Source organism: Saccostrea cucullata, unplaced genomic scaffold, assembly GCF_032062105.1.
Source record: "Saccostrea cucullata isolate Sc308-1 unplaced genomic scaffold, CSIRO_AGI_Scuc_v1 ctg180, whole genome shotgun sequence".
Lineage (NCBI taxonomy): Eukaryota > Metazoa > Mollusca > Bivalvia > Ostreida > Ostreidae > Saccostrea > Saccostrea cuccullata.
Genome location: NW_026936265.1, coordinates 229,598 through 256,182, shown reverse-complemented (window position 1 = coordinate 256,182; position 26,585 = coordinate 229,598). Strand labels below are relative to the sequence as shown.

General features: G+C 33.3%; 1 protein-coding gene across 1 annotated transcript; it reads left to right on the top strand.

The window, feature by feature from the left end:
• Window positions 1–330: 330 nt before the first annotated feature.
• On the top strand, window positions 331–15,676 carry LOC134245183 (acidic mammalian chitinase-like). Its single transcript, XM_062727440.1, has 12 exons — window positions 331–531; window positions 3,955–4,006; window positions 4,088–4,280; window positions 4,611–4,863; window positions 5,045–5,169; window positions 5,267–5,390; window positions 11,142–11,327; window positions 11,636–11,755; window positions 11,963–12,108; window positions 13,035–13,111; window positions 13,254–13,862; window positions 15,088–15,676. The coding sequence occupies exons 1-12, from the start codon at window positions 346–348 to the stop codon at window positions 15,288–15,290; spliced, it is 2,274 nt and encodes a 757-aa protein (XP_062583424.1). The 5' UTR covers window positions 331–345; the 3' UTR covers window positions 15,291–15,676.
• Window positions 15,677–26,585: the final 10,909 nt, after the last annotated feature.

The window sequence follows — 26,585 nt, the reverse complement described above, 5'->3', positions numbered from 1 at the left end:
GGTTTCATACGAGAATCATAAAAAAGGGCATCAGTTGTGAATCATATGAAGCAAATCAAATGATTCACATATGATGTCTCATATGCATGATTCTCGTATGATTGTATATACATATGATTCTCATATGATCCACATACGATCCTCATATGAAATGCAATGTATATGTGGATCATATGTGGCAAAATTGCTTATGTACTAAATAGTGATTTTAAAACCACCAAAATCGGTATTTATTATGCATTTTCAATTAAATTTATTTGAATCATTTTATATGTCTGAGCAAAAGCGTTATGAATTTCAACAAATATATGCAGATAATTATCACACGAAACATTGACATGTTGTATGACAAATTACCTGCTGAAGAACCACGTGATCGTTCCGCTTGGCTGCGTCCAACAACAAACCAGGTGTGGGAGAAAAGTTGGCCGTCTTTCATTTATTCAACTGTCTCTTGCTGTGTACATTTTGAATTATTTTTATAGGACATTATTTATTAATTATAAAACATATGAGAGGATTTTTCAAAAGGTATGTCTAAACTTTAATTTTAGATTTTCTCTATCTTCTGTGTTACTCAAATGAATAACTGTACAAGTATTATTCAAAAAGATATTTTAACCTAAATATAAACACTTTATTTGGAGCAAAGTCTCAAAAAATGATATTCTTGATTTAATCATATACATTCCGTCTTATTGATAATTGTAATCATATAAATTTTTCTATCATGTTCCGTCAATGTATTAGTAATTGTTTGTTACTATTTTACGTCAATTAAAATGTCATCTATGCCCGTAATGTGTACGAATTACACGTGTTTCCTTGATTGATGACAAAAACACCAAGATGAACACATTGGAAACTTGCAAGAATCACACCTATTTAACGAGCTAGTTTTCAAGACAAACGCATCACGTATACATATTTATCTTGGTATCCTCGTAATTCCATTTTTTTTAGTCTTCCTGTCAAGTTAATTGTATTCTTATCCCGAGATTAGCATGAGAATATCACTAGATTGTAGACCTGCTTTTGCGGTACCTTTTCTGCGGTACAGCTAAACGTTATGGCGAATATGACAATAAAGAAGACACGAACTGATCTGCTGTCATTAAACCTGACCAAGGGAGAATTCCCTTACCACGAGAGCCCATATTGGGGCATGTAGAGAAGATACGTTGGTTATTTCATACCTCATAACAATGGTTGTAGACAACGTATGTAATGTGTAAAATAGAAATTATTAGCATTTTTATACAAATCTTTGACGAACATTTTTTATCATAAAAATGGTGGAACTTTACAGGTCATTTACTGCGAAGGAAAATGTCAAAGAGGGTTTTGCAGAGTGGGAGAAATACGATTAGACAAGTCAGGAATAGCAATTATGAATTACTTTAAATAAAAAATTCTGGTTAAAAACAAACATTTAAATGTGTTAGAAGTCGTAAATTTCAATATTTGTAAGATTCGAATATATAAGTAGACATATTTGTTTACCTGCCACTCTTTGCTACAAATGATGCCAATAATCTGAAAAACAACGTAACAGTATTTATAGCCCTAATTATAATTTTGGTCTTTCTTAATGACATTTGTATTCTTACAAGCAGACACTTAGTCTTATTTGAGAATTAATGGGTCATCAAAAAAACTCTCAGCCTATACAAACCTTACATTTGATCTCCGCATTATTCTCGTGGTACTATGGTAACATTACCGAGAGCGAGACTGCTGCTGACACGGACAAAATCGGCGCTCTTCTTCCTTAATTTCTAAAATTGTGGTTACAGAGTAGCTTACTTGTTTGAAAACTCATTCTCTGTGGTCGAAGTTTCCTGCAAACTGTATGTCCCTGCAGTGCAATAATGTATCTGTGTAGAACTTGTTCTAAGTTAAGGAAGTAAAAGACAAGCTGACATCTCTTGAAGTGTTCTGCTCTTTTCACTCTATTAAAGAACTGACATAATAATACTTTTATCAAATGCTGTTTATAATGTAAAGCTATGTCTTCTTGAGATTCTACGACATTCCTACCTCCTTACGCTACCAAATCCCGCAGTAAGACTTAATCAAAAAGATACCTTTTAAGGTTTCTTAAGGTCTTTATATCTTTTAAGTTAACATGTACTTACTTTTATAGGTACCACATGATGAAATGTGGATAATGAGTAATACTAACAATAGCCTAGAATTGTCAGCTGTCTTGTTGTTTACTAATCGGGGACAAACGTTTCGTGATTCTGTTAACACAGTTTAAACTCCCTCGCAACCCTAAACTGATGCAATTAATTAACAATATGTAATTAACATTCATTAATTGAAACTAGTGCAATGAGTCAATTTTTTTTAAAAAGTAACTAATGATTATGACATGTACTTTTGAACAATACGGTTAACAGCAAGTCAAATAGTGCATCATGGTGTATTTCGGTGCTTAAGCACTTCATGTCATATACGAAGTATGAGACTATTACTAGAAAATCAAGCTGCCTCATTCGTATCATGGAATATTGAACAAAGATCTTGACACATTTACGTATTGTTTAAATTTTTATTTGACCTAACTTGTGCACACCTTTGGAACTCTGTTATGTCGAATCAATCTGTTTTCCTATTTGAATATCGTCGTTCTATTGATGAGCTTGTTTAATTAAATGGAAAGTCAAACTGTCACTTAAGTGGTCTCAATGACAAATCATAAACGGGCCAAACTACTCCAAATAGTCCATCAATATCAATTACCTTCCACTCATGAAGTCAGGTATTAAACTCTGATTGGTACCGCCAAGGGAGCTAAAGAACTATATAATGTACCATATTGGTCTTCTTTAAATGCATTGCATTTATGGTTGATATAGTCCAATCAATTATCTGAAATATTCTGTCAACGTTAATCTTTCTAATAACTGCCACAATAATACACAGGTCTTGACATGAATATTCATTTCTTGTCCCGGGATGATGAAACACCTTAAGCTTAAGTCAAAATCTTTATGCTGTACTTAAATTTTATAAAAGACAAACAGATCGACATTGAAATGTGTTTCGATTTTGATTCATAAAGATGTTGTTATTTGAAAATTTTAAGACCAATTCAATAATAATTTTAAATATTTTATAGGCATTTGAAAATTGACTTAAGTCCAAGTCTGTTTCATGATCCTGGGGCCTGATCCTTTTGGATCTTACAGTCTTACAGTAATTACTTTATCTGGACAGTGGACAAGGCCGATTGATTGTTTTGAAAACCTTCCATATTCCCTTATTCTAATCACTGAGTTCCGAAAGACATAAAATTTATTTGTTTTAAAACTAAAGCATGCATGAAGTATATTTTATGTTTTGGGTATTTTACTTCGAATTTTGAAAATCAGTTCAAAAATAAAAAAAAATATTATAGTGCATGTCGAAAATTAGAGCAAATTTATGCACTTCTTGGAGAATACTATTTACAAAAGGTATTGAAATGTATGTAATAGAAAATAAAGGATGTTAAATACACATAGTAACTACCAAGACGGTTACATGTGGTCTAAATAAAAGTTGTAATCAAAGACATCCCGTCATTCAGGACGTATTTCGGTGAAGCATTATTTCGTTCTTATTATTATGATGAGGTAGCGGAAACAGTATTGTCAGAATGAATAATATGGTTTGAATACTAAGGTTTGATGTCATAAATCCATGCATGTTCTAATTGTTAAAAACACCACGCACGGTAACATGATACATGTATAAATAAGAACTTAAGATTTGAACAAGTTACTAGTAAACTAAGCTTTCCATCAACAGGTACATGAGCCTTTAGTTTGATTCTCTGAATGGAAATGACCTTCAGCGATGCGTCATTTTTTTTTTCAAATTTACAGCTATGAATGTAATAAATGAAAATGAATATGAATTCTTATATATTTTTTCTCATTAAATCTTCATAATTATTTCTTTCAGATGGCCAAAATGAATTTTACGCTGTTATTTGTTAGTCTTGTAATTCTTAAAGGTACGTTCTTCTCCAAATTGTCTGTATCTACTTTCTTAACGTTGGAAAATTCTTTCATTATTGTATAATTAATTGTTTCAGTTTGCCAAAGTTATAACCGAGTATGTTATTACACAAATTGGGCCCAGTATCGACCAAGTAATGCAAAATATGTTCCCGAAAACTTAGATCCATATCTTTGCACCCATTTAATATTCGCTTTTGCCAAAATGAATGGAAATCGCCTGGTAGCGTTCGAATGGAACGACGAATCAACAGACTGGATGCGTGGAATGTAAGTATTATCAGGATCTTTGTTTATTGAAACTACCCATGTTCTTTTCAATAGTTGATTATTAGAGAAAAATACCAAGAAAGATTGTACTAGATTCTAAAACTAGAAGATTTGTTTTTAAATATATTTTTGTTCCTGCCAGGTTTAAATTATGAAGAGTTCGATTTTTTTATTTATGCCAAAGGGATAAACATCTTATTTAAATAAAAAAGCTATTGTGTACATTCAAAGCAATAACTTTGACTCTTGAAAAAGTATTTAGAGTCATGATGCTTAATTCTGCATGGTATTCAATGTCACATCTTCCTAAAATAACACGTGCTATGACAGGTATGCCAAGTTCAATGACATTAAATTGAAAAATCCAGCTCTAAAGACATTGCTAGCCGTCGGTGGGTGGAACATGGGGTCTAAACCCTTTACCCAAATGGTAAAGACACACGAAAGCAGAGCAGAATTTACCAAATCAACCATCCAATTCCTCAGAGAAAGAAATTTTGATGGTCTTGATTTGGATTGGGAATACCCTGCCAACAGGGGAAGCCCCAAGGAAGATAAAGATAGATTCACCAAGCTTGTCATCGTAAGTTTCCTTTTTACCATCGTCACAAATCAATGCCAAAAAGGACGATCCTCTGCCATTCTAATGAAAGAGCGATATGGACCGTGCTTTGCTTCGATGACTAATAACAAACATATTTTAATACAATACTTACATATGTCTGCCAAAATGTGATCAATTAATTTTTCTAACAACCTTGTAGCAACTTAGATCTGCATTTAACCAAGAAGCAGCGATGACTGGAAAAACGCCATTGATGTTAACTGCCGCAGTGGCTGCTGGGAAAGACAAAGTAGACACTGGCTATGAAATTGCTACAATTGCCAGGTATGAATTTATCTTAATCAAATATGCTTAATCATTTTAATTTATCTTGGATGAAAATTTCATTTTTATATTACATACTGAATCTTTAATTTTCCAGACATATGGATTTCATTAATGTAATGACCTATGATCTTCATGGTCCTTGGGAGAAAGTTACTGGACATAACAGTCCTTTACATGCCAGGAGGGAAGAGTTTAGTCCTGATAACCAATTAAACATCGTATGTAAACAACATACAGTATAGCATATTGAATGTTTCATCTAGTATATATGTTAAATGATGGTATTTTTTTTTTATACTTCTTCAATTCACTCAATTTCAAATCAATGTATATCATTCTACAATATTTAATTTGCATATATCTTTCTAAGATGAACCTATTGAAGAGAAATAATGTTCAATTCAGTTTGAATTTCATTTGGGGGTCAGAGGTCATAGCTCGACCGGATCACAGAGCGATGTGATATTTTGACCAAACAACTTCTAGGTCATTGCGCGTCACTACATAGCAATACGTTGGCCCGTTCGTGTAATAAATACAATTTAACTCGAAATGTATTCGTTTCAAATGTAAATATAAGTAATAAACAACAATGTTAAAAAGTTCACTGGGAAATGAACTTTTAGTTGGTACGTGATCAGATCTACTGAGAGGCCCTTCGGGCTTCACAGGATTTGATCACTGACCAACTAAAAGTTCATTTTCCAGAGAACTTTTTAACATTGTTGTTTATTTCTTAAATATACTTTTTGTTAAGCCTCAACAAGAGATGCTTTAAAAGATCTTAAATGTGCTTTAAGGAGGGATTCTTCAAGTATATAATCAAGTATATTTCTTATTCTTAGAAATTCATGAAATTTTCATAGATTCGAGAAAACAACATCCCTAAGTGATGTCAATTAGAATACATTTAACCGTTTTATTTTAGTAGCAAGGTCAGGTCAAGGTCATTATCTTTTTCCTTGACATTAAGAACAAATTATTTATATTGCCAATCATATGATACCTTCTTCTATTAAAAAAGACCATTTTTTGCATTAAATAGAGAATAATACATACCCTTTTCCATATCACATCCTGTATCAGCCCGAGACACCAATATCAGCCAGAGGGCCGAAGGCCAAAGGGATGATATTGGTCGAGGGCTGATACAGGATGTGATGTGGAAAAGGGTATGTTTTATTATGTTTATTAATTATGTTTATTACATAATTAGTAATAAACTACAGTACATATTAAGTTGAGAAGAAAATAAGTAAATAATCATGCACGAACTTCTTATATTTACATGGTATATTGTCTCGTATGGTTTAGGTTTGTTTCTACTTCTATTTCAAATGTGCCTGATTCGTAATTTGAATATAATCTATCATTTTCAATTATACTTTCAAAAAGTTAAAAGAGAATTTATTACATACTTAGTAATAAATACAGGATTTTTGCATATGCGATACGCCTGACATCACAATAGCCGTATCAGTAGCCGTAGCTGCAGGGCTGATATGGATTTGCGGTGCTGATACGGATCAATATCAAACCCCTAGAAAATTAAACCTCAAAAAACAGTACTCGTGATCATACAAATATTTTGGGGGTTACATATTCTCATAATTTTCACTTTTTGAATGTAAGGAAAATCTAAATGACGTCTAATAGATTATTTTTAAATTACGGATCGGGCACATTTGAAATAGAAGTACATGTAGAAACAAACCCAACCCATATGATACAATAGACCGTGTACATGTAAGACGTCAGTGTATGATTATTTACTTATTTTCTTCTCAACTTAATGTGCACTGTATTTTATTACTAAGTATGTAATAAACATAATAAAACATACCCTTTTCCACATCACATCATGTATCAGCCCTCGACCAATATCAGCCCTCGGCCCTTCGGCCTTCTGGTCTCGGGCTGATGTGACATGGAAAAGGGTATATATTATTCTCTATGTATTTTTACCCCCAAAATATGTGTCTGAACACAAGTACTGTTTTAGCTCACCTGAGCCGAAGGCTCAAGTGAGCTTTTCTGATCAAAATTTGTCCGTTGTCTGTCGTCGTCGGCGTCGGCGTAAACTTTTCACATTTTCGTCTTCTTCTCAAGAACCACTGGGCCAATTTCAACCAAACTTGCCACAAAGTATCCTTAGGTAAAGGGGATTCAAGTTTGTTCAAATGAAGGGCCAAGCCCTTTTCCAAGGGGAGATAATTATGAATTAATGAAAAATTAATGGCATTTTTCAAAAATCTTCTTCTCAAGAACCACTGGGCCAGGAAAGATGAAACTCATGTGGAAGCATCCTCAGGTAGTGTAGATTCAAATTTGTTCAAGTCATGACCCCCAGGGGTAGGGTGGGGCCACAATGGCCGATCAAAGTTTTCCATAGGAGTATATAGGGGAAATCTTTAAAAATCTTCTTCTCAAGAACCACTGGGCCAGGAAAGATAAAACTCATGTGGAAGCATCCTCAGGTAGTGTAGATTCAAGTTTGTTCAATTCATGACCCCCAGGGGTAGGGTGGGGCCACAGTGGCCGATCAAAGTTTTACATAGGAGTATATAGGGAAAATCTTTAAAAATCTTCTTCTCAAGAACCACTGGGCCAGGAAAGATAAAACTCATGTAAAAGCAGCCTCAGGTAGTGTGGATTTAAGTTTGTTCAATTCATGACCCCCAGGGGTAGGGTGGGGCCACAATGGCCGATCAAAGTTTTACATAGGAGTATATAGGGAAAATCTTTAAAAAAAAATTTCTCAAAAACCACTGGGCCAGAAAAGATGAAACTCATGTGGAATCATCCTCAGGTAGTGTAGATTCAAGTTTGTTCAATTCATGACCCCCAGGGGTAGGGTGGGGCCACAATGGCCGATCAAAGTTTTACATAGGAGTATATAGGGAAACTCTTTAAAAATCTTCTTCTTAACATGCTTAAGAACCACTGGGCCAGGAAAGATGAAACTTATGTGAAATCATCCTCAGGTTGTGTAGATTCAAGTTTGTTCAAGTTATGACCCCTGGGGGTTGGGGGGGGGGGGGGGGGGGGCAAAATGGCTGATCAAAGTTCTACATAGGACTAGATAGGGAAATCTTTCAAAATCGTCTTCTCAAGTACTTCAAAGCCATCATTAGTGATATTTATGTGGAATCATCCTCAGGTAGTGTAGATTCTAGTTTGTTCAAATTATAACCCCCAGGGATAGGGGAGCCACAGAGGGGGATCCAAGTTTTACATTAAAATATATATTAAAAAAAATCTTCCAAAGAATAGCAAAGCTATGATTAGTAATACTAGTATTTATATGGAAGCATTTTCGGGTAGTGTAGAATTAAATTTGTTCAAATCATAACCCCCAAGGGTAGGGTGGGGCCACAATGGTGGATCAAAGTTTTTTTCATAGAAAAATAAAGGAAAAAATCCCAAGAACAGAAAAGCTGTGTTTAGTCATATTGACATTCAAGCATCCTCATGTATTGAAGATTTAAATTTATTCAAATCATGGCCCTTTGGGGTAAGGAGGGAAACGATGGGAATCAAATTCAAATTATTATGAAGTTATATATAGGAAGAAAATGTTTTTGAAAAATCTTTTTATTAAGAACAGCAAAGTCATATCTGTATTAATATGATGACAATCTCAAGTAGTATTAAAATTCACCCCCCCCCCCTCTTCAGTGAACTCAGTTCTGATCTGATTTGTGCTTTTTCCTAGCCGATTTGTTCAGGTGAGCGATGTGGCCCCTGGGCCTCTTGTTTAGGTTTAATTTTCTAGGGGTGTGATATTGATCCGTATCAGCCCCGTAAATCCATATCAGCCCTGCAAATCCATATCAGCCCTGCAGGGCTGATACTGCTATTGTGACATCAGGCATATCGTATAACCAATAATCCTGTATTTATTACTAAGTATGTAATAAAAGATGTTACCATAAAGGGTCCATCAGATGATACTACCAAATTAACATTATTAATGGAAGATAATTAATAGCTAGTGAATTTACACTAATCTTAAAAAAAAAATTAGGGAATATTAGTATTTATCATATGCCTTTTATATTAATTTCTTCTTATTGTTACACACGATAAAGTAGTTACATACGAGGGTTGATCCAAAAGTTCGTGGAATTTCTTTTTAAAATTTTATCGTGATTTGATGAAATCAATCAACAGGCATATTCATAACATAGAGTCATAATGCAACAATATTGGAAAATTTCACCACTTTCGAATTACCAATAAGGTCACACGAGCTTTCTGAAAATGGATAGTTGGGAAACCCGGGGGAGACTTCGACGTAACATCAAGTTAGATATGTCACGTTACGATATAGAAACATCTCACCCTAATGTCCAATTCTAATACGTAATTCTACAAAATGCTGCCTTTTTCTCCATATTTTTCTCTAGAAAAGCCTGGGTATCCTCTCGCACCAACTTATCTTCATTTTTTACTCATATTTCAAAATACTACCCATCTGTCCATATGATGTTCCAATTTCAGTAGCAATGTCAAGAACAGTACGGCAGCCGACAACGTCCATTAACGCTTTTAATTTGTCTAGGGGATACGTACAGTGTACTTAAACAGAGCCTCTAAAAAGCGACCACACCTTTTATCAACGTCCACGGAAGATCTATTTTTCTTAAATTTCTAAAGGCCACTGGAAAACCAGTAACTAAATGCATTTTTCCCAAGCCTATGTCAATAATATATGCGTTTAAGATAGAGTGATCCCGGGATTTTCACAAAACGTGTGACTTGACCGAAATTTGACGTTATCTAACAACTTACAGATGAGAATAAATCATCAAGTTATAAACTAAATATCCAGTAAAATCAGTAAAACTCTCACACAAAGGTTTATAAAAGATCAAGCAATCGTAATAATGAAATAATTTTCGTTTTATATACCACATAGGGCGGTTTAATTCTTATTTCCCGAATTAAGAATTTAAATGATAATAAACGAGTTAATGTCTCCCTCGCATTTCCAAACAACCGTTTCTATGGCAACTGCCATTAAGTTACTATCAAAGATATTTAAAATGTTTTTTGAATTAAAATATTCATCAAGTGTCTATATTTTCATTTGTAATTTTCAACCAATTCCATTGAAAAATAAATAAACTGAAGAAATTCCACGAACTTTTGGATCAACCCTCGTATATATAAAGATACAAAATGATACAAAAACGAAAAATTTCGACAGTTTATTTAGAGAGAAAATACATTTTTTACTGATTTTTGTTCAAATCTGTATCTAGTTTGGAATTTTTTTAAAAATCTAACAAGGTTGTATTTGTTTTGAAAATGAAATTTATTTGATATCTTTTAAAATTTTAGTCTATTATTATTATTTTATTGACAGTGGATTTTTTAATCCTTTGATTGTTTAAAAATTTAAACTTAATTCATTGTTCTGCAGTAAGTTTTAGGAAGCAGAAAAGGAGATATTTTCATACACCGTCGTTCTGCCAAAAATTAAATCGCTCCTATATTTCAATCTCAGTTACCATTTCTATTTAAAGTTGTATAATAATGAGATGGATAAATATTATGATCTTTTACATCTCTTACAACTTATTATATGAAAACTATAAGCAAAATATACTTAAAATATTTCATTTAGTCATAAACCAGACAAGAATTCCTCCTTAAACCTACACAATATACTTCTTCAACTATAGGTGTTCATATATATATATATATATATATATATATATATATATATATATATATATATATATATATATATATATATATAAGTTACAAATTGCAAAACTACACAATCCTAGTGGGATGTCTTTATAATTATATTTTAAGTCTCGTTAAATCGCTTGGTTCAAACTTAAGGATAATCTATTAACAATCAAGAAAACAAAAGCTATAGGCCTAGGCTCTACACGGTTATTATCGAACAGTTAGGTAATTTAATTACATGTATATATTTACCTTTGGCATCTTAGGCCTGGGTTGCAGAATACTGGAATAAAAACGGACTACCCAAAGAGAAGTTGAATGTCGGACTGGCTCTTTATGGTCGATCTTTCACATTAACAGACCCATACAACAATGGAGTGGGGGCCCCAGCCAAAGGAAAGGGTAACGCTGGTAATTATACCAGGGAGGCTGGATTTCTGTCCTACTTTGAGGTACCTTTTTTTTAAAAAAAATGAAATCAAATTTCAAATCATTGCTTGATATATTTGTTATTATACATTCACAGCGCAAAATCAACTTGAAATAGACATGTATTCATATATAGATCTTAGTATTGTAGGATGTCACGTGGTTGACTTTTCAACCCTTTAATGTAGAATTCGACGAAAAATAAACATAGTGACCGTATATTATAATCCATCTTTTAACTTTGTAACTTCTAATTTTAAAAACTGTATATATATTCATGAAATCTTTCCTGAAATTTTGGCACAAGTGTTTTTTTTCTTTTTTAATTCAGGTGTGCCAGAAACTATCAGAGGGTGCCCAGAGACATTACATCGCAGAGCAGATGTCCCCCTACATCACCTACGCTGACCAGTGGGTCGGTTATGACGATATGGATAGCTTAGCTGTAAAGGTAGGATGAAAAGCATGATAGTAGTCGTGAAAAAGACCTAAATATGATTTTAAATTCCAAAACCATCCTAAACTTTGCATCCTAGTACAGGTTATTTTCTGCAATAATTTAAAAGCTGGAATTAATTTTTGAATTTTAAAAACAAATAAATTTCGTGTAGCCTGTGGAGATTAACATTCTGAATTCATTTCCACCGCTGCCTTTCAGGTTGACTACATAAAGAAGCACAGATATGGCGGTATCATGGTGTGGGCCCTGGACTTGGATGACTTTAACTTTATCTGTAACTCCACCACCGAGACTTACCCTCTACTGAGGAGGATCAACCAACAGCTGGGGGTCAAACTTCCACAGTAAGTCACTATCAGACAGGGGCAAAACTATAAAATTTTGCCATGTGACCCAGTCATGAATGAATATTCACTCTAAAAAAAAAGTGTCAGTCGGTAATCTAGATCTAAATACTTGGGTTTTGTAGTTATCAGCCGAAAATGTCATCAAATGCTTCGGTTTGCCAATATCATTGTAAAGCTTACCAATATGAATTTAAACTGAAAGTTTTTCTTCGAATGATTTTTTTTCAGCTGTCAGATGTCAGGTGCGTTGCTGCCAGACCGTTTCTAAGCAATTATTTAAAATGTATATTCTATCTCAAAATAATTTTCAACAAAATGCAGATAATATAAGGTTTTCTTTCAACAGTGGAAGTAGTTCTATAAATCGTGCTCCTCCTAAGAAAAAACCGGAGGCTAGGCTTCAATCTAGTAAGCCTAAATTGCCACAGGCTAGTAAACCTAAATTGCCAAGAGCTAATAAACCAACCTGGTTTAAGCCTAAACCACAACAAACGAGGTACCTTAATTTGAATGGTGGAATATAGCGATGTAGTTGTGGATTACATGAAGGGGCGATCTGATTAGAATGTTTTAACACTAATGTTAAAGAATGTTAGCATGGAGGACAATTGTGTTTTCTTTACATTAATTCCCTCTTTTCCCTTATCTTCTTAGTGCATGTTATCAAAGTAGTGTTAATCATAACATTTTACTAATCGATTCATAACATAATGACATTTCTTATTGCTGTTTTTATTAAATAATTGGTGACAGACAATGAATCAAATAAGATGTGTGTATAGAAATATGAAATATTTATTTCAGCAAATATCGTATAAAGAACACTCTCATACAGTTTTAATTACAGTTACTTATTATGACGAGTGATCTTTCCCAATGTACTTATGAACGGAAAACTGTATACCTGTTTGTTTTCTCTGTAGGACATCTTCAATTACACGCCCTCCTTCCGGTCAAAGTTCCGGTACAGGATCAGGACCCTCCAAGCCGTCTGCTCCTCGTGAGTAAACATTGTTACGCACAAAATCCAAATGAAGAACCTTAGACTTTTCTCTTGTGAATTTATCCACAGGATCCAAAATTTAAGTATCACAGATTTGTATTCTTGTGTTTTTAAATGTAAGTTGTTTATCCTTTTGCAGACAGTCCTAAGCCTTCTGGGGGTAAAAAATTCAAATGTGAAATTGGAGGAGATGGTCTCTATGCAAGTCCCTACTCATGTAATGAATACTACACCTGTAATGATGGACACGCCCATCATTTTAAATGTGCCCAAGGATTACATTTCAGCAGCCAGTTCAACTTTTGCGGATGGCCGAAGGACGTGGTGTGTGATCTAGACGCTGCTCGCAAGAGGGCGAAACAAGTTCTTAGTAACGAACCTGAGCCTGCAGCTCCGCCACAGCAACCTGTCCAGAAAACTCCCCCGCCAATATACAACCCCGCACCAGAAAGGCAAAATGCATTTCAATTTCAACCAAATGTGCCAAATCAACAGCAACAACCGGTGAATCAGCAACAGAATGTACAACAGCAGACATGGAATCAAGTGCCAAGTCAGCCTAAAGTAGCTCCGCAACCACCAAGGAGAAATATCCAACAACAGCAGCGACAACAACAACAGCCACCTGTGCAACAGACGCAACAAAGCCAGCAAAGGAATGTGATGGACTCTGTGGCATCAAATGATCCCTGGAGATGGCTGGAACCAGTTCAAGAGCAACAGAATCAGATGCCGTTCTACTGGAACTGTTAGTACTTTGTATTGAAATGTCTTGTTAAAGAAAGAAAATATCTGTTTGTATGCATGTCTAGGTTGCAGGGGTGTGCAATTAGCATCGCCCGACGCCCGGGGCTACCACTTTTTGGGGTCGGACTAGTGATTTTCTGCATGGAGGTAGCCCGTCGGGCTAGTAAAAATTATAACTACACACGCAATACATGAAAAGCACAACCTGTATTTTCACTCTATTTTGCTATCAAATTCCCAACCAGTGAAATTTTTTCTGACAACATGCTCCTACTCTCAATAAATCTCCATAATCTTATCTGTTTTGCAGCACTACCTGACTTATTTACTTCCAAAAACGATCGTTTTTCCTAATCCGAATTTCCTCTATTTTTCCGTTTATGGTAAATACATGCAGATATCTCATTATATTATTTACGATCAGTCAATCAACTGAAAGATAAGTGTTTTATGACTCACATAAAATATATTTATAGTGTATTTAATGATTTAAGATGAAAACAAAATGAATTAAATTTCATTCTAGTTGAGCTAGTGTAATGTTCAGAAAAAGGGAAGATAATTTATCTAAATTCATTTTAATCTGCTTTCATTATAATTTATACATGATTTAATTTCATAGTGAGAATTAAACTTTGATTTTAAAAAGAATGACCTCAGTACCCTGACTTTTTCAACAATTGATTTCTTTTCAACGTATAGTTTTTTATTTTAATTTTTGCCCCTATATTTGGGCTAGTAACTTTTCAATTGGGGCTAGTAACTTTATAGCTGCCATTAGCCCGTTGGCTAGTTATTGATTTTTCTAATTGCACACCCCTGGGTTGGGGAGATTTTCATAGTGAAGATTGTCAAAAATATTTAAAATATATAAAACTAATGAATTCCCTTGCATTGATCGAGGCTACTCGACCAAAGAATAAAACTGCTGCAGGAAATGGTCAAACGCATGCATTTCTACCAATTCATAAAACTTTTTCCCTTAACATTAACGTTTCAACTTTTGTTAACAAAAAAAAATAAGCAATATAAAACAATGATTACTAGCCTCAAACCTAAAAATGGAAGAAGAAAACTGCAGCATGTTTATAAAGAGGTAAAGCATAATATATGCCATCAAAAACATGGAGGAAAACCCCATTGTTCTATAACACGGTATTACATATCTTCCAATCTTGTGGACAATCACTATTGTTTTTTTAAATTATTCTGCTTTTGTCTTTTAGATTTGCGTCCGGATATGTCACCTGATTTCTGCACGGGTAAGGATAATGGTATGTACCCCGATCCCGAGAACTGCAATGGATTCATTGACTGTGTGAATCATATATCGTTCAGGGGTATGTGTAGCCCGGGAATGGCCTTCGACAGCTCAAGACTTCAGTGTGATTACGCTCAGAATGTGCCCGGATGTCCAGAATCAATTTAAAATATAACCATGGTTTGACATGCATAATCACATCCAGTTCACTAGAATTTTGTCCTGTTCCTTTTTATGCCAGGAAACTGTATATATACTTTTTGAATCTGTCCTCCTCAGAACTGGGACGTGACTAACTTTATTTGATCAATATCCACAAATTGTCTCAAATAAACTCGTAAGTGAGTTGGATGATAGTTGATTTCTTCATAACTTCGATATTTGATCAAAACTTTCTTGTGGAAAGTACTCTTTGTCAACTTATTCTTTCAGATGATAAATATTAATTACATTCCATGTATACATCATTTAAAATGCTGATACTGTAACCATGTTACCATAGTGTTATTTGCAATTGTATTTAATACATAATAAACATGTGTTGCTTCTGGAAATCCTATATATTTTTATTAAAAAATGGAAGTAGCTCTGTGTATTCATTTGTACAAGAAAGCCCATTTTGGAACCATCAAAAAATATTTTTAATTCGATATAATAAATTGTCAATATTGTTTAAATAACAAATCTAATTCGTAATACAATTTTTTTTAATAACAAATTTAATTTAGGTAACAGATTTGTTGAATTCGTTATAACGAATTAAAAAAAAACCTATGTAGTTTGTGATAAAGAAATCCATTTGATTGAGTTTGACATTAAGGTAATACGCAACGTAGTTTGATCTTTATTGGGTTCTTCCTTGGAGTTGAAGAGTTCCACTAACCGAAGGACCTGTGTGCAATTCTTTTAATGTCTGTATATGGATTTGTACACCTCTTCTAAAACAACGTTTGATGGAAAAGATGTGTAGAATTTATGTTTCCACATTTTTCTTTGAATAATGCAAAAATTTTCATAATTTGATATGTTTTCAAACCCCCTGGTAACGCATGCTGATTTTTTTTTTCTGAGAACATGTAATGGTATTAATAAGTTTAAATTTTGAATATTTTGAAAAATTATCAGTAGATAAGTTACTTTGCGTATGTCCTTAAAGGTCCATAGAAAAATATTGAGGAACTCGATATAACGCGTTGTAGAATTTGACATAATGAATTTAATTTGTTTTAACAAATATTTGATTATTCAATAATTTAATTGTAGTTGTAACACGTCATTTGATTGGGTAAAAGATTTTATCCATGTTATATAAAATAACTTGCCTACGTAACAATGAGTTACGTAAAAAACGTATCACTTCGCTTGACATTACTTTTAAAATATCCTATATTTGAAGCCTTTTCCGGAGGAAAAATTGTCTAATTGTCTACACTGAAATTAAATTATAAGGAATGAAGCTTATTTCAACTTATGTTATACAATATAACAAAACTTGAGGAAGTTTACGCTTTTTTTTATAAACAACGATGCGGTTTAAAAAGCGTAAGCTGCCCCCAAGTTATGTTATATTATATAACAAAAGTTGAAATAAGCTTCATTCCTTAAATGTTACTTTTACGAATTCAGACATAGTTATATATTCGTTTTCAATCACAGATTCGACAATTTATTTATATCGAATTCAGATTTTTTTTATATGTTCAAAATGGGCTTCCGTAGTAACTAGTTTTCCGAGGAACTTTGGGGCTTCAGTCAGAAGCCTTTTCACAAAACTTAAAGCTAAAGAAAATTTTAACACCCCACACCCGGCCTCCTATCTGTAACTCGGATCAAAGCTATCTAAAGATCTGTGCCTACAACACTTCCTCGTTGTCATAACATTTTTCTTGTCACCTTGTGTTTTAAGCCCTAGTAATCGAAACTGAATTTGGGGGTATATATATTAGCTCTGTCCGTCTGTGTGTCTGTTTGTTCTCAAAAATTATAATCTTACCTATAACTTTGGAGTAGGTGGGACTATGGCTTTCATATTTCACAGGTGCATTCCTTTGTGACAAGACCTTTCTTCATATACCACAAAATTTTACGCTTAACCTTGGAGTTTGGCCCTGCAAAATAAAAAGGAAAAAAATACGAACAATTAACCTTGGATATATCTTTTGAACAGTAGATAATTTATAGGGCGTTCATACTTCACATATGTATGACCTATAACCGAGCTGCTGTTGCAACAATGTCTATGATTTAAAAAAAAAATACATATTTATTTCTCAATTTAGACTGATCATGAGCTACCATCTTCGCTAGCCAAGGGTTTTCGGTCCTCACATCTCCCCATATTGGGAGCGGTGCGGACCGAATACCCTTGGCTATAGCGAATACTCAAAAAGTGATTCGTGGGAAAGCTCAGATAACTTCTGGAAACCTAAGAAAGAGAAATTATATATAACAAAAATAACTGCGTTTACTTTAATTATATCAAAAGTTTAACTCAAATGTACCATAGGGAAAGAAAGACTTGTTAAGTCACGTCTAATCCCTGCCTCACCTTAATCTAGGTTTTCTTCTGCACCTTGACTTCTATACTGATTGTCCTACTGACTTTTGTCTGCAACTGATTGTGTTACTGCGCTTTTATATACCTTTATATATTTGCATTCTTAATTTCAATTGGCTGATGACTAAAAGTTATCTTCTCTCTACTAGAGAGCTCCTAGTTTCTAACAAGAGGGAAGCCTAACAAGAGTCACCTTTGATCGTTGGTTTAAACATATTTTATTGCACTAAATATATGCAATGGGATTGGGCACAAGTTCTAAAAAATTAAATCGCCCTCTCCCTACATGAAATAATATAACAGGATGAATTAGAAATGTCCAACAGTTACATATGTATTTATACCCCACTCAACAAGTTGCGGTAGGTAAAATGTTTTTTGACCCGTCCGTCAGTGTGTCAGTCAGTCAATCCGTCAGTCCTGGTTTTTTTTTTTTTTTTTTTTTTTTTTTTTTTGGTCAGCGCACTTCCTCCTAAACCACTACACTACTAGAATTTCGGTAAACTTTGCAGATATTTAGGACACAGTGTGTAGATGTACATATTACCAGGAAATTCCGATTCCTTTATTTTTTCCGGAAATTTCGACACTTTTTAACTTAAATTTTTGGTCATATCTTGAATATAGAGATAAACAGTTTGTCAGCACAACTCCTCATATACCGCTGCACAGAATTTCGTCAACCTTTGTAGATATTTAGGACACAATGTCAATGTGTAGATGTGCACATTACCAGGAAATTCCGATTCCTTATTCTTCTGGGAAATTTGTCACTTTTCAACTTAGATTTTTGGCCATACCTTCAATAATGAGATGAACAGTTTGTCAGCGCAACTCCTCTTAACCCACTGCACAGACTTTGGTCAAATTTTGCAGATATTTAGGACAGATTTATTGTGTAGATGTGGATATTACCAGGAAATCCGACTCAGTTATTTTTCTGGGAATTTTGTCACTTTTCAACTTAGATTTTTGGCCATATCTAAACAGATTGTCAGCACATCTCCTCATAAACCGCTGCACAGAATTTTGTCAAACTTTGCTTTAGGACACAATGTGTAGATGTGCACATTACCAGGAAATTCTGATTCCTTTATTTTTCAGGGAATTTCGGCTCTTCGACTTTTGGGGGAGCGTGGGGTATGTGAGCTTGCTCACTTTTTCTTTCATTGTTGAAAAAAACCTTTCAATGGGTATAATTTTCTTGACTTTTTGATCTTGACCTTAGAGATTGACTCACTTTTTAAAACTGTAAACTTAATTGATCATAACTTTTGAAAAGTGAATACTAAGGCTTTCGTGTTAATTTCACACGAGTATTTCCCGTGACGAGACCCTCCTTTGGTCCCAGTTTGGATACCAACAATGTCTGTCGTCCGTGTCGTCGTCGTTGGCGTTGAAAACTTTTCATAATTTCATCTTCTTCTCCAGAACTGCTGAGCCAGTTTCAACCAAACTTAGCATTGAGTATCCTTGAGTAAAGGGGTTTTGAACAGCTTTATTCAAATAAAGGGCCACGCCCAAGGGAAGATATTTGCAAAATAGCGAAAAATTAAAGGCATTTTTGAAAAATCTTCTTAATTCTGAAGAACCAATGGGCCAGGAAAGATAGTCATCAGGAATCATTGTCAGGTAATACCAGCTATAACTTACCAATAAATCTCAGATGTTCCTATGTGTGTGCTAGATTCAGGTTCTTCGACTGTTTATGGAGGGAACTCAAGAATGTTCAGCAATGAAATTTTTAAATTTACACTTAGTCTGAAAGAAAAACCTAGTGAATTTAACTAGTGTGTTTCGTAAAGCGTTGGTCGTGATTAGTGAGTTGTGGAGCGGGGGTCGTATAGATACTTAGATACCTAATGAAAGTTACTCATCCATTCTAAGTTTACTAATCTTATCTAGTAAATATACCAATTTCAATTTAAAATATAACCATGGTTTGACATGCATAATCATATCTAGTTCACTAGAATTTTGTCCTGTTCCTTTTTATGCCAGGAAACTGTTTATATACCTTTTGAGTCTGTTCTCTTCAGAACGGGGACTTGACTAACTTTATTTGATCAATATCCACAAATTGTCTCAAATAAACTCGTAAGTGAGTTGAATGATTGTTGATTTTTTCATAACTTCGATATTTGATCAAACCTTTCTTGTGGAAAGTACTTTTGTCAACTTATTCTATCAGATGATAAACATAAATTACATTCCATGTACATCATTTAAAATGCTGATACTGTATTCCAACCACGTTACCACTGTGTTATTTGCAATTGTATTTGATACATAATAAACATGTGTTGCTTCTGGAAATCCCATATATTTTTATTAAAAAATGGAAGTAGCTCTGTGTATTCATTTGTACAAGAAAGCCCATTTTGGAACCATCAAAAAATATTTTTAACTCCATATAATAAATTGTCAATATTGTTTAAATAAGAAATCTAATCCATAATACAATTTTTTTTAATAACAAATTTAATTTAGGTAACAGATTTGTTGAATTCGTTATAACGAATTAAAAAAAAACCTATGTAGTTTGTGATAAAGAAATCCATTTGATTGAGTTTGACATTAAGGTAATACGCAACGTAGTTTGATCTTTATTGGGTTCTTCCTTGGAGTTGAAGAGTTCCACTAACCGAAGGACCTGTGTGCAATTCTTTTAATGTCTGTATATGGATTTGTACACCTCTTCTAAAACAACGTTTGATGGAAAAGATGTGTAGAATTTATGTTTCGTAATTTTTGCACATTTTTCTTTGAATAATGCAAAAATTTTCATAATTTGATATGTTTTCAAACCCCCTGGTAACGCATGCTGATTTTTTTTTTCTGAGAACATGTAATGGTATTAATAAGTTTAAATTTTGAATATTTTGAAAAATTATCAGTAGATAAGTTACTTTGCGTATGTCCTTAAAGGTCCATAGAAAAATATTGAGGAACTCGATATAACGCGTTGTAGAATTTGACATAATGAATTTAATTTGTTTTAACAAATATTTGATTATTCAATAATTTAATTGTAGTTGTAACACGTCATTTGATTGGGTAAAAGATTTTATCCATGTTATATAAAATAACTTGCCTACGTAACAATGAGTTACGTAAAAAACGTATCACTTCGCTTGACATTACTTTTAAAATATCCTATATTTGAAGCCTTTTCCGGAGGAAAAATTGTCTAATTGTCTACACTGAAATTAAATTATAAGGAATGAAGCTTATTTCAACTTATGTTATACAATATAACAAAACTTGAGGAAGTTTACGCTTTTTTTTATAAACAACGATGCGGTTTAAAAAGCGTAAGCTGCCCCCAAGTTATGTTATATTATATAACAAAAGTTGAAATAAGCTTCATTCCTTAAATGTTACTTTTACGAATTCAGACATAGTTATATATTCGTTTTCAATCACAGATTCGACAATTTATTTATATCGAATTCAGATTTTTTTTATATGTTCAAAATGGGCTTCCGTAGTAACTAGTTTTCCGAGGAACTTTGGGGCTTCAGCCAGAAGCCTTTTCACAAAACTTAAAGCTAAAGAAAATTTTAACACCCCACACCCGGCCTCCTATCTGTAACTCGGATCAAAGCTATCTAAAGATCTGTGCCTACAACACTTCCTCGTTGTCATAACATTTTTCTTGTCACCTTGTGTTTTAAGCCCTAGTAATCGAAACTGAATTTGGGGGTATATATATTAGCTCTGTCCGTCTGTGTGTCTGTTTGTTCTCAAAAATTATAATCTTACCTATAACTTTGGAGTAGGTGGGACTATGGCTTTCATATTTCACAGGTGCATTCCTTTGTGACAAGACCTTTCTTCATATACCACAAAATTTTACGCTTAACCTTGGAGTTTGGCCCTGCAAAATAAAAAGGAAAAAAATACGAACAATTAACCTTGGATATATCTTTTGAACAGTAGATAATTTATAGGGCGTTCATACTTCACATATGTATGACCTATAACCGAGCTGCTGTTGCAACAATGTCTATGATTTAAAAAAAAAATACATATTTATTTCTCAATTTAGACTGATCATGAGCTACCATCTTCGCTAGCCAAGGGTTTTCGGTCCTCACATCTCCCCATATTGGGAGCGGTGCGGACCGAATACCCTTGGCTATAGCGAATACTCAAAAAGTGATTCGTGGGAAAGCTCAGATAACTTCTGGAAACCTAAGAAAGAGAAATTATATATAACAAAAATAACTGCGTTTACTTTAATTATATCAAAAGTTTAACTCAAATGTACCATAGGGAAAGAAAGACTTGTTAAGTCACGTCTAATCCCTGCCTCACCTTAATCTAGGTTTTCTTCTGCACCTTGACTTCTATACTGATTGTCCTACTGACTTTTGTCTGCAACTGATTGTGTTACTGCGCTTTTATATACCTTTATATATTTGCATTCTTAATTTCAATTGGCTGATGACTAAAAGTTATCTTCTCTCTACTAGAGAGCTCCTAGTTTCTAACAAGAGGGAAGCCTAACAAGAGTCACCTTTGATCGTTGGTTTAAACATATTTTATTGCACTAAATATATGCAATGGGATTGGGCACAAGTTCTAAAAAATTAAATCGCCCTCTCCCTACATGAAATAATATAACAGGATGAATTAGAAATGTCCAACAGTTACATATGTATTTATACCCCACTCAACAAGTTGCGGTAGGTAAAATGTTTTTTGACCCGTCCGTCAGTGTGTCAGTCAGTCAATCCGTCAGTCCTGGTTTTTTTTTTTTTTTTTTTTTTTTTTTTTTTGGTCAGCGCACTTCCTCCTAAACCACTACACTACTAGAATTTCGGTAAACTTTGCAGATATTTAGGACACAGTGTGTAGATGTACATATTACCAGGAAATTCCGATTCCTTTATTTTTTCCGGAAATTTCGACACTTTTTAACTTAAATTTTTGGTCATATCTTGAATATAGAGATAAACAGTTTGTCAGCACAACTCCTCATATACCGCTGCACAGAATTTCGTCAACCTTTGTAGATATTTAGGACACAATGTCAATGTGTAGATGTGCACATTACCAGGAAATTCCGATTCCTTATTCTTCTGGGAAATTTGTCACTTTTCAACTTAGATTTTTGGCCATACCTTCAATAATGAGATGAACAGTTTGTCAGCGCAACTCCTCTTAACCCACTGCACAGACTTTGGTCAAATTTTGCAGATATTTAGGACAGATTTATTGTGTAGATGTGGATATTACCAGGAAATCCGACTCAGTTATTTTTCTGGGAATTTTGTCACTTTTCAACTTAGATTTTTGGCCATATCTAAACAGATTGTCAGCACATCTCCTCATAAACCGCTGCACAGAATTTTGTCAAACTTTGCTTTAGGACACAATGTGTAGATGTGCACATTACCAGGAAATTCTGATTCCTTTATTTTTCAGGGAATTTCGGCTCTTCGACTTTTGGGGGAGCGTGGGGTATGTGAGCTTGCTCACTTTTTCTTTCATTGTTGAAAAAAACCTTTCAATGGGTATAATTTTCTTGACTTTTTGATCTTGACCTTAGAGATTGACTCACTTTTTAAAACTGTAAACTTAATTGATCATAACTTTTGAAAAGTGAATACTAAGGCTTTCGTGTTAATTTCACACGAGTATTTCCCGTGACGAGACCCTCCTTTGGTCCCAGTTTGGATACCAACAATGTCTGTCGTCCGTGTCGTCGTCGTTGGCGTTGAAAACTTTTCATAATTTCATCTTCTTCTCCAGAACTGCTGAGCCAGTTTCAACCAAACTTAGCATTGAGTATCCTTGAGTAAAGGGGTTTTGAACAGCTTTATTCAAATAAAGGGCCACGCCCAAGGGAAGATATTTGCAAAATAGCGAAAAATTAAAGGCATTTTTGAAAAATCTTCTTAATTCTGAAGAACCAATGGGCCAGGAAAGATAGTCATCAGGAATCATTGTCAGGTAATACCAGCTATAACTTACCAATAAATCTCAGATGTTCCTATGTGTGTGCTAGATTCAGGTTCTTCGACTGTTTATGGAGGGAACTCAAGAATGTTCAGCAATGAAATTTTTAAATTTACACTTAGTCTGAAAGAAAAACCTAGTGAATTTAACTAGTGTGTTTCGTAAAGCGTTGGTCGTGATTAGTGAGTTGTGGAGCGGGGGTCGTATAGATACTTAGATACCTAATGAAAGTTACTCATCCATTCTAAGTTTACTAATCTTATCTAGTAAATATACCAATATCTGGTAAAACTACTATTAAGGTAGTGATTGTATGGACAGTGAATCTACTAGTTTTCTTCGTGACATTAACTAGTTATTTTTTTACAGTGTTGAGGTTATCATTTGTGCGCTGTAAGGCGATACAACACAGAACATAAAATCTCATTATATTAAATATGTTTATTTATGCATATGTCTATTTCAATTAAATTTGCTATTTAAAGAGTAGTGAAAATTTTAGAAGGCGATGATGATTATTTTTCAATATTGTCCACGATTTTACCGGACAACCCTCGTATATTGTATTGCTTGATTTTTTTAAAATAGTTACAAACGATCAAAAGATGAAATTAAAATAATTTGTTTCTTTATGAAAAAATTAACGACGAAATAGTTTTAGCTGGTATTTCTATAAATATGATTAGAAGGACAGGGGTGTCATAGGCATCGGAAGCGAATGGGGGCTAGGGGGAAGGGGCTTAGCCACCACTTTTTTGCAAAGATACAGACATAACATAGACATTGAACGTAGGGTCCTTTTCCCCCCCCCCCTTTACAACATGCACGTTCTTCTTTAGGTCGAAAAAGGATAAATGGTTGTGTTTATTTTAAAAAAAGAATGGTACTGTAAGAAGTTTGATCCTAAACCCTCCCCCACTCCCCCCCCCCGTACGAAATAGTATGTTCATGTTTGGGCAATGGATACATTTTCCTTTTCTTTTCTTTTTCTTTTCTTTTCTCTCTTTTTTTTTTTTTTTTTTTTGTTTGTCAAGATTTTTTGGGTAGGTTTTTGATTTTTTCTCTTTCACTTAGCTCCCCACCCCCTAGTCCCTCTTTCAATTTGCTTCTGATGCCAATAGGTGTAAATCATTACCAGACAACATAAAATCGCAAAGTCGAGGTCCTTAAATTTTTGTAACTCTTAAAATGAATTTTACAGGGTATTTGAATTTTTTAAATCAAAAATTGCGTATGTCCTACAAAACATGTTTTGCTAACGGAAATAATAAAACATATCATTTTTAAGCCATAAAAAAAACTAAATAATTTACATAATATAAAAAAATTGTCACAGTTTCGATTCTATTGCACTATTATTTTACATTATTATATTTTTAGCATAAAACTTTTTTATGTTGTCATCTTAATCTTTCCAGTGAAAGAATACAATAAACATGTAATTTGGGATAATTTTGGTGTACAATTTATATTACTTGCGTAAACCTCTCAATCATATGTACAAAATACAAATTGCTAGAATTAGACTATATATCTGCCCATAATCTAAATGTTGAAACTGGTAGATACGTTAGTGAAAATAGGAAAATAGATTATGTAAAATGTGCTCTTTGAATGTTGTCGAAGACGAATTTCATTTTATTCTACAATGTCCTTTTCATCACGATCTTATAGATTGAAATATTTGAAAAAGTATGTTACTGCACATCGAAGGGATTTTATTTATCTTATTTATTCATTTAATCTTAAATATATTGTTTGTTTGTTTATTTATTCATTAAGTCATATGACTTATCAGATAACATAATTACAAAATACAGGATGTAAAGCACAGAATTGATATACATAAATGAAATATTTACATATACTTCTTTTAAGTTAATACTGCTTGTTGTATACAATATTTCCAACCAAACATAGAAAAAATACTCAGTTTAGATTTTATCTTATTTTGCTTTTTGGATTTCATATTACAAAGTTCACTCACATTTTCAATGTAATAGTTTATAACTTTTACCAATAATACTTTTTAATATACAATTACCTGTATTATAAAGTGGACATTTTAAAATAAAATGATACTCATCTTCAACCTCCATCTGACAACAAAAACAAAATCTTGGAATATTAAATCTTCAATCATTAATAAATGTGTTAATCTAATTTTGTAATCAATTGAATATACTTGGATGGAATTGGTTTCAATTGCATTTTATTTGTTAATATCTATACACAAAAACACTAAGACGATCATCAGTCAGTTAATCTTTGTTTGAAAATTTTTAAAAATACATTTTTGAATATTTTGACAATACCAAACTTCTCCAAATCCTATTAATAAGTATTTGTAACCAATTATATCTTGTACAAGAACTAAAAGTCTTGGTAAATACCTTCAATATACAGTAAAAAAATTTTAACTTTTCTTTGAATATAAAACATTTATTATTATAATAAGACACTGTTATATGTACAATATATTTACTTTAATTCAACTTCTAAGTGTACAATTATTAAGGAATTATAATCTTCAGAAATATTTATATCAAGTTTCTATTAGAAGAGTGAATCATTTGTAATTGTTTTATCGATAAATGTGTTTCATAATGAAATAATTTTAACTGTTTTATTCACTTTATATGTACAATATATTTACCAAAGAAAAACTGTCGTATTTAAATTTAGAAAACATTAAAGTGATAATGAATAGATAATGATTTTTTTTATATACTTTGAGAAATTTATATAGGGCACGGGATGATGTTTTGAAATTAATTGATTCATTTCTAATATCGGGAGCATGCTGTTTTTTCTACAGGAATTTTTTTTCCAAGGTCAATTTGCTACTAAATGATAGAGGAAATTGATTTTGCGTATTCAGATTGAGAAAATGCATGCAAATATGAAGTTTTCAACTATTCTATCTCGATTTTATATAA

Excerpts from the sequence above, each read along its gene's own strand:
- LOC134245183 (XM_062727440.1), top strand. The coding sequence starts at position 346 with ATGACAAATTACCTGCTGAAGAACCACGTGATCGTTCCGCTTGGCTGC. Across the intron at positions 5,170-5,266 it reads GAAATTGCTACAATTGCCAG|ACATATGGATTTCATTAATG; the intron begins GTATGAATTTAT and ends TTAATTTTCCAG. Across the intron at positions 5,391-11,141 it reads CTGATAACCAATTAAACATC|GCCTGGGTTGCAGAATACTG; the intron begins GTATGTAAACAA and ends TTGGCATCTTAG.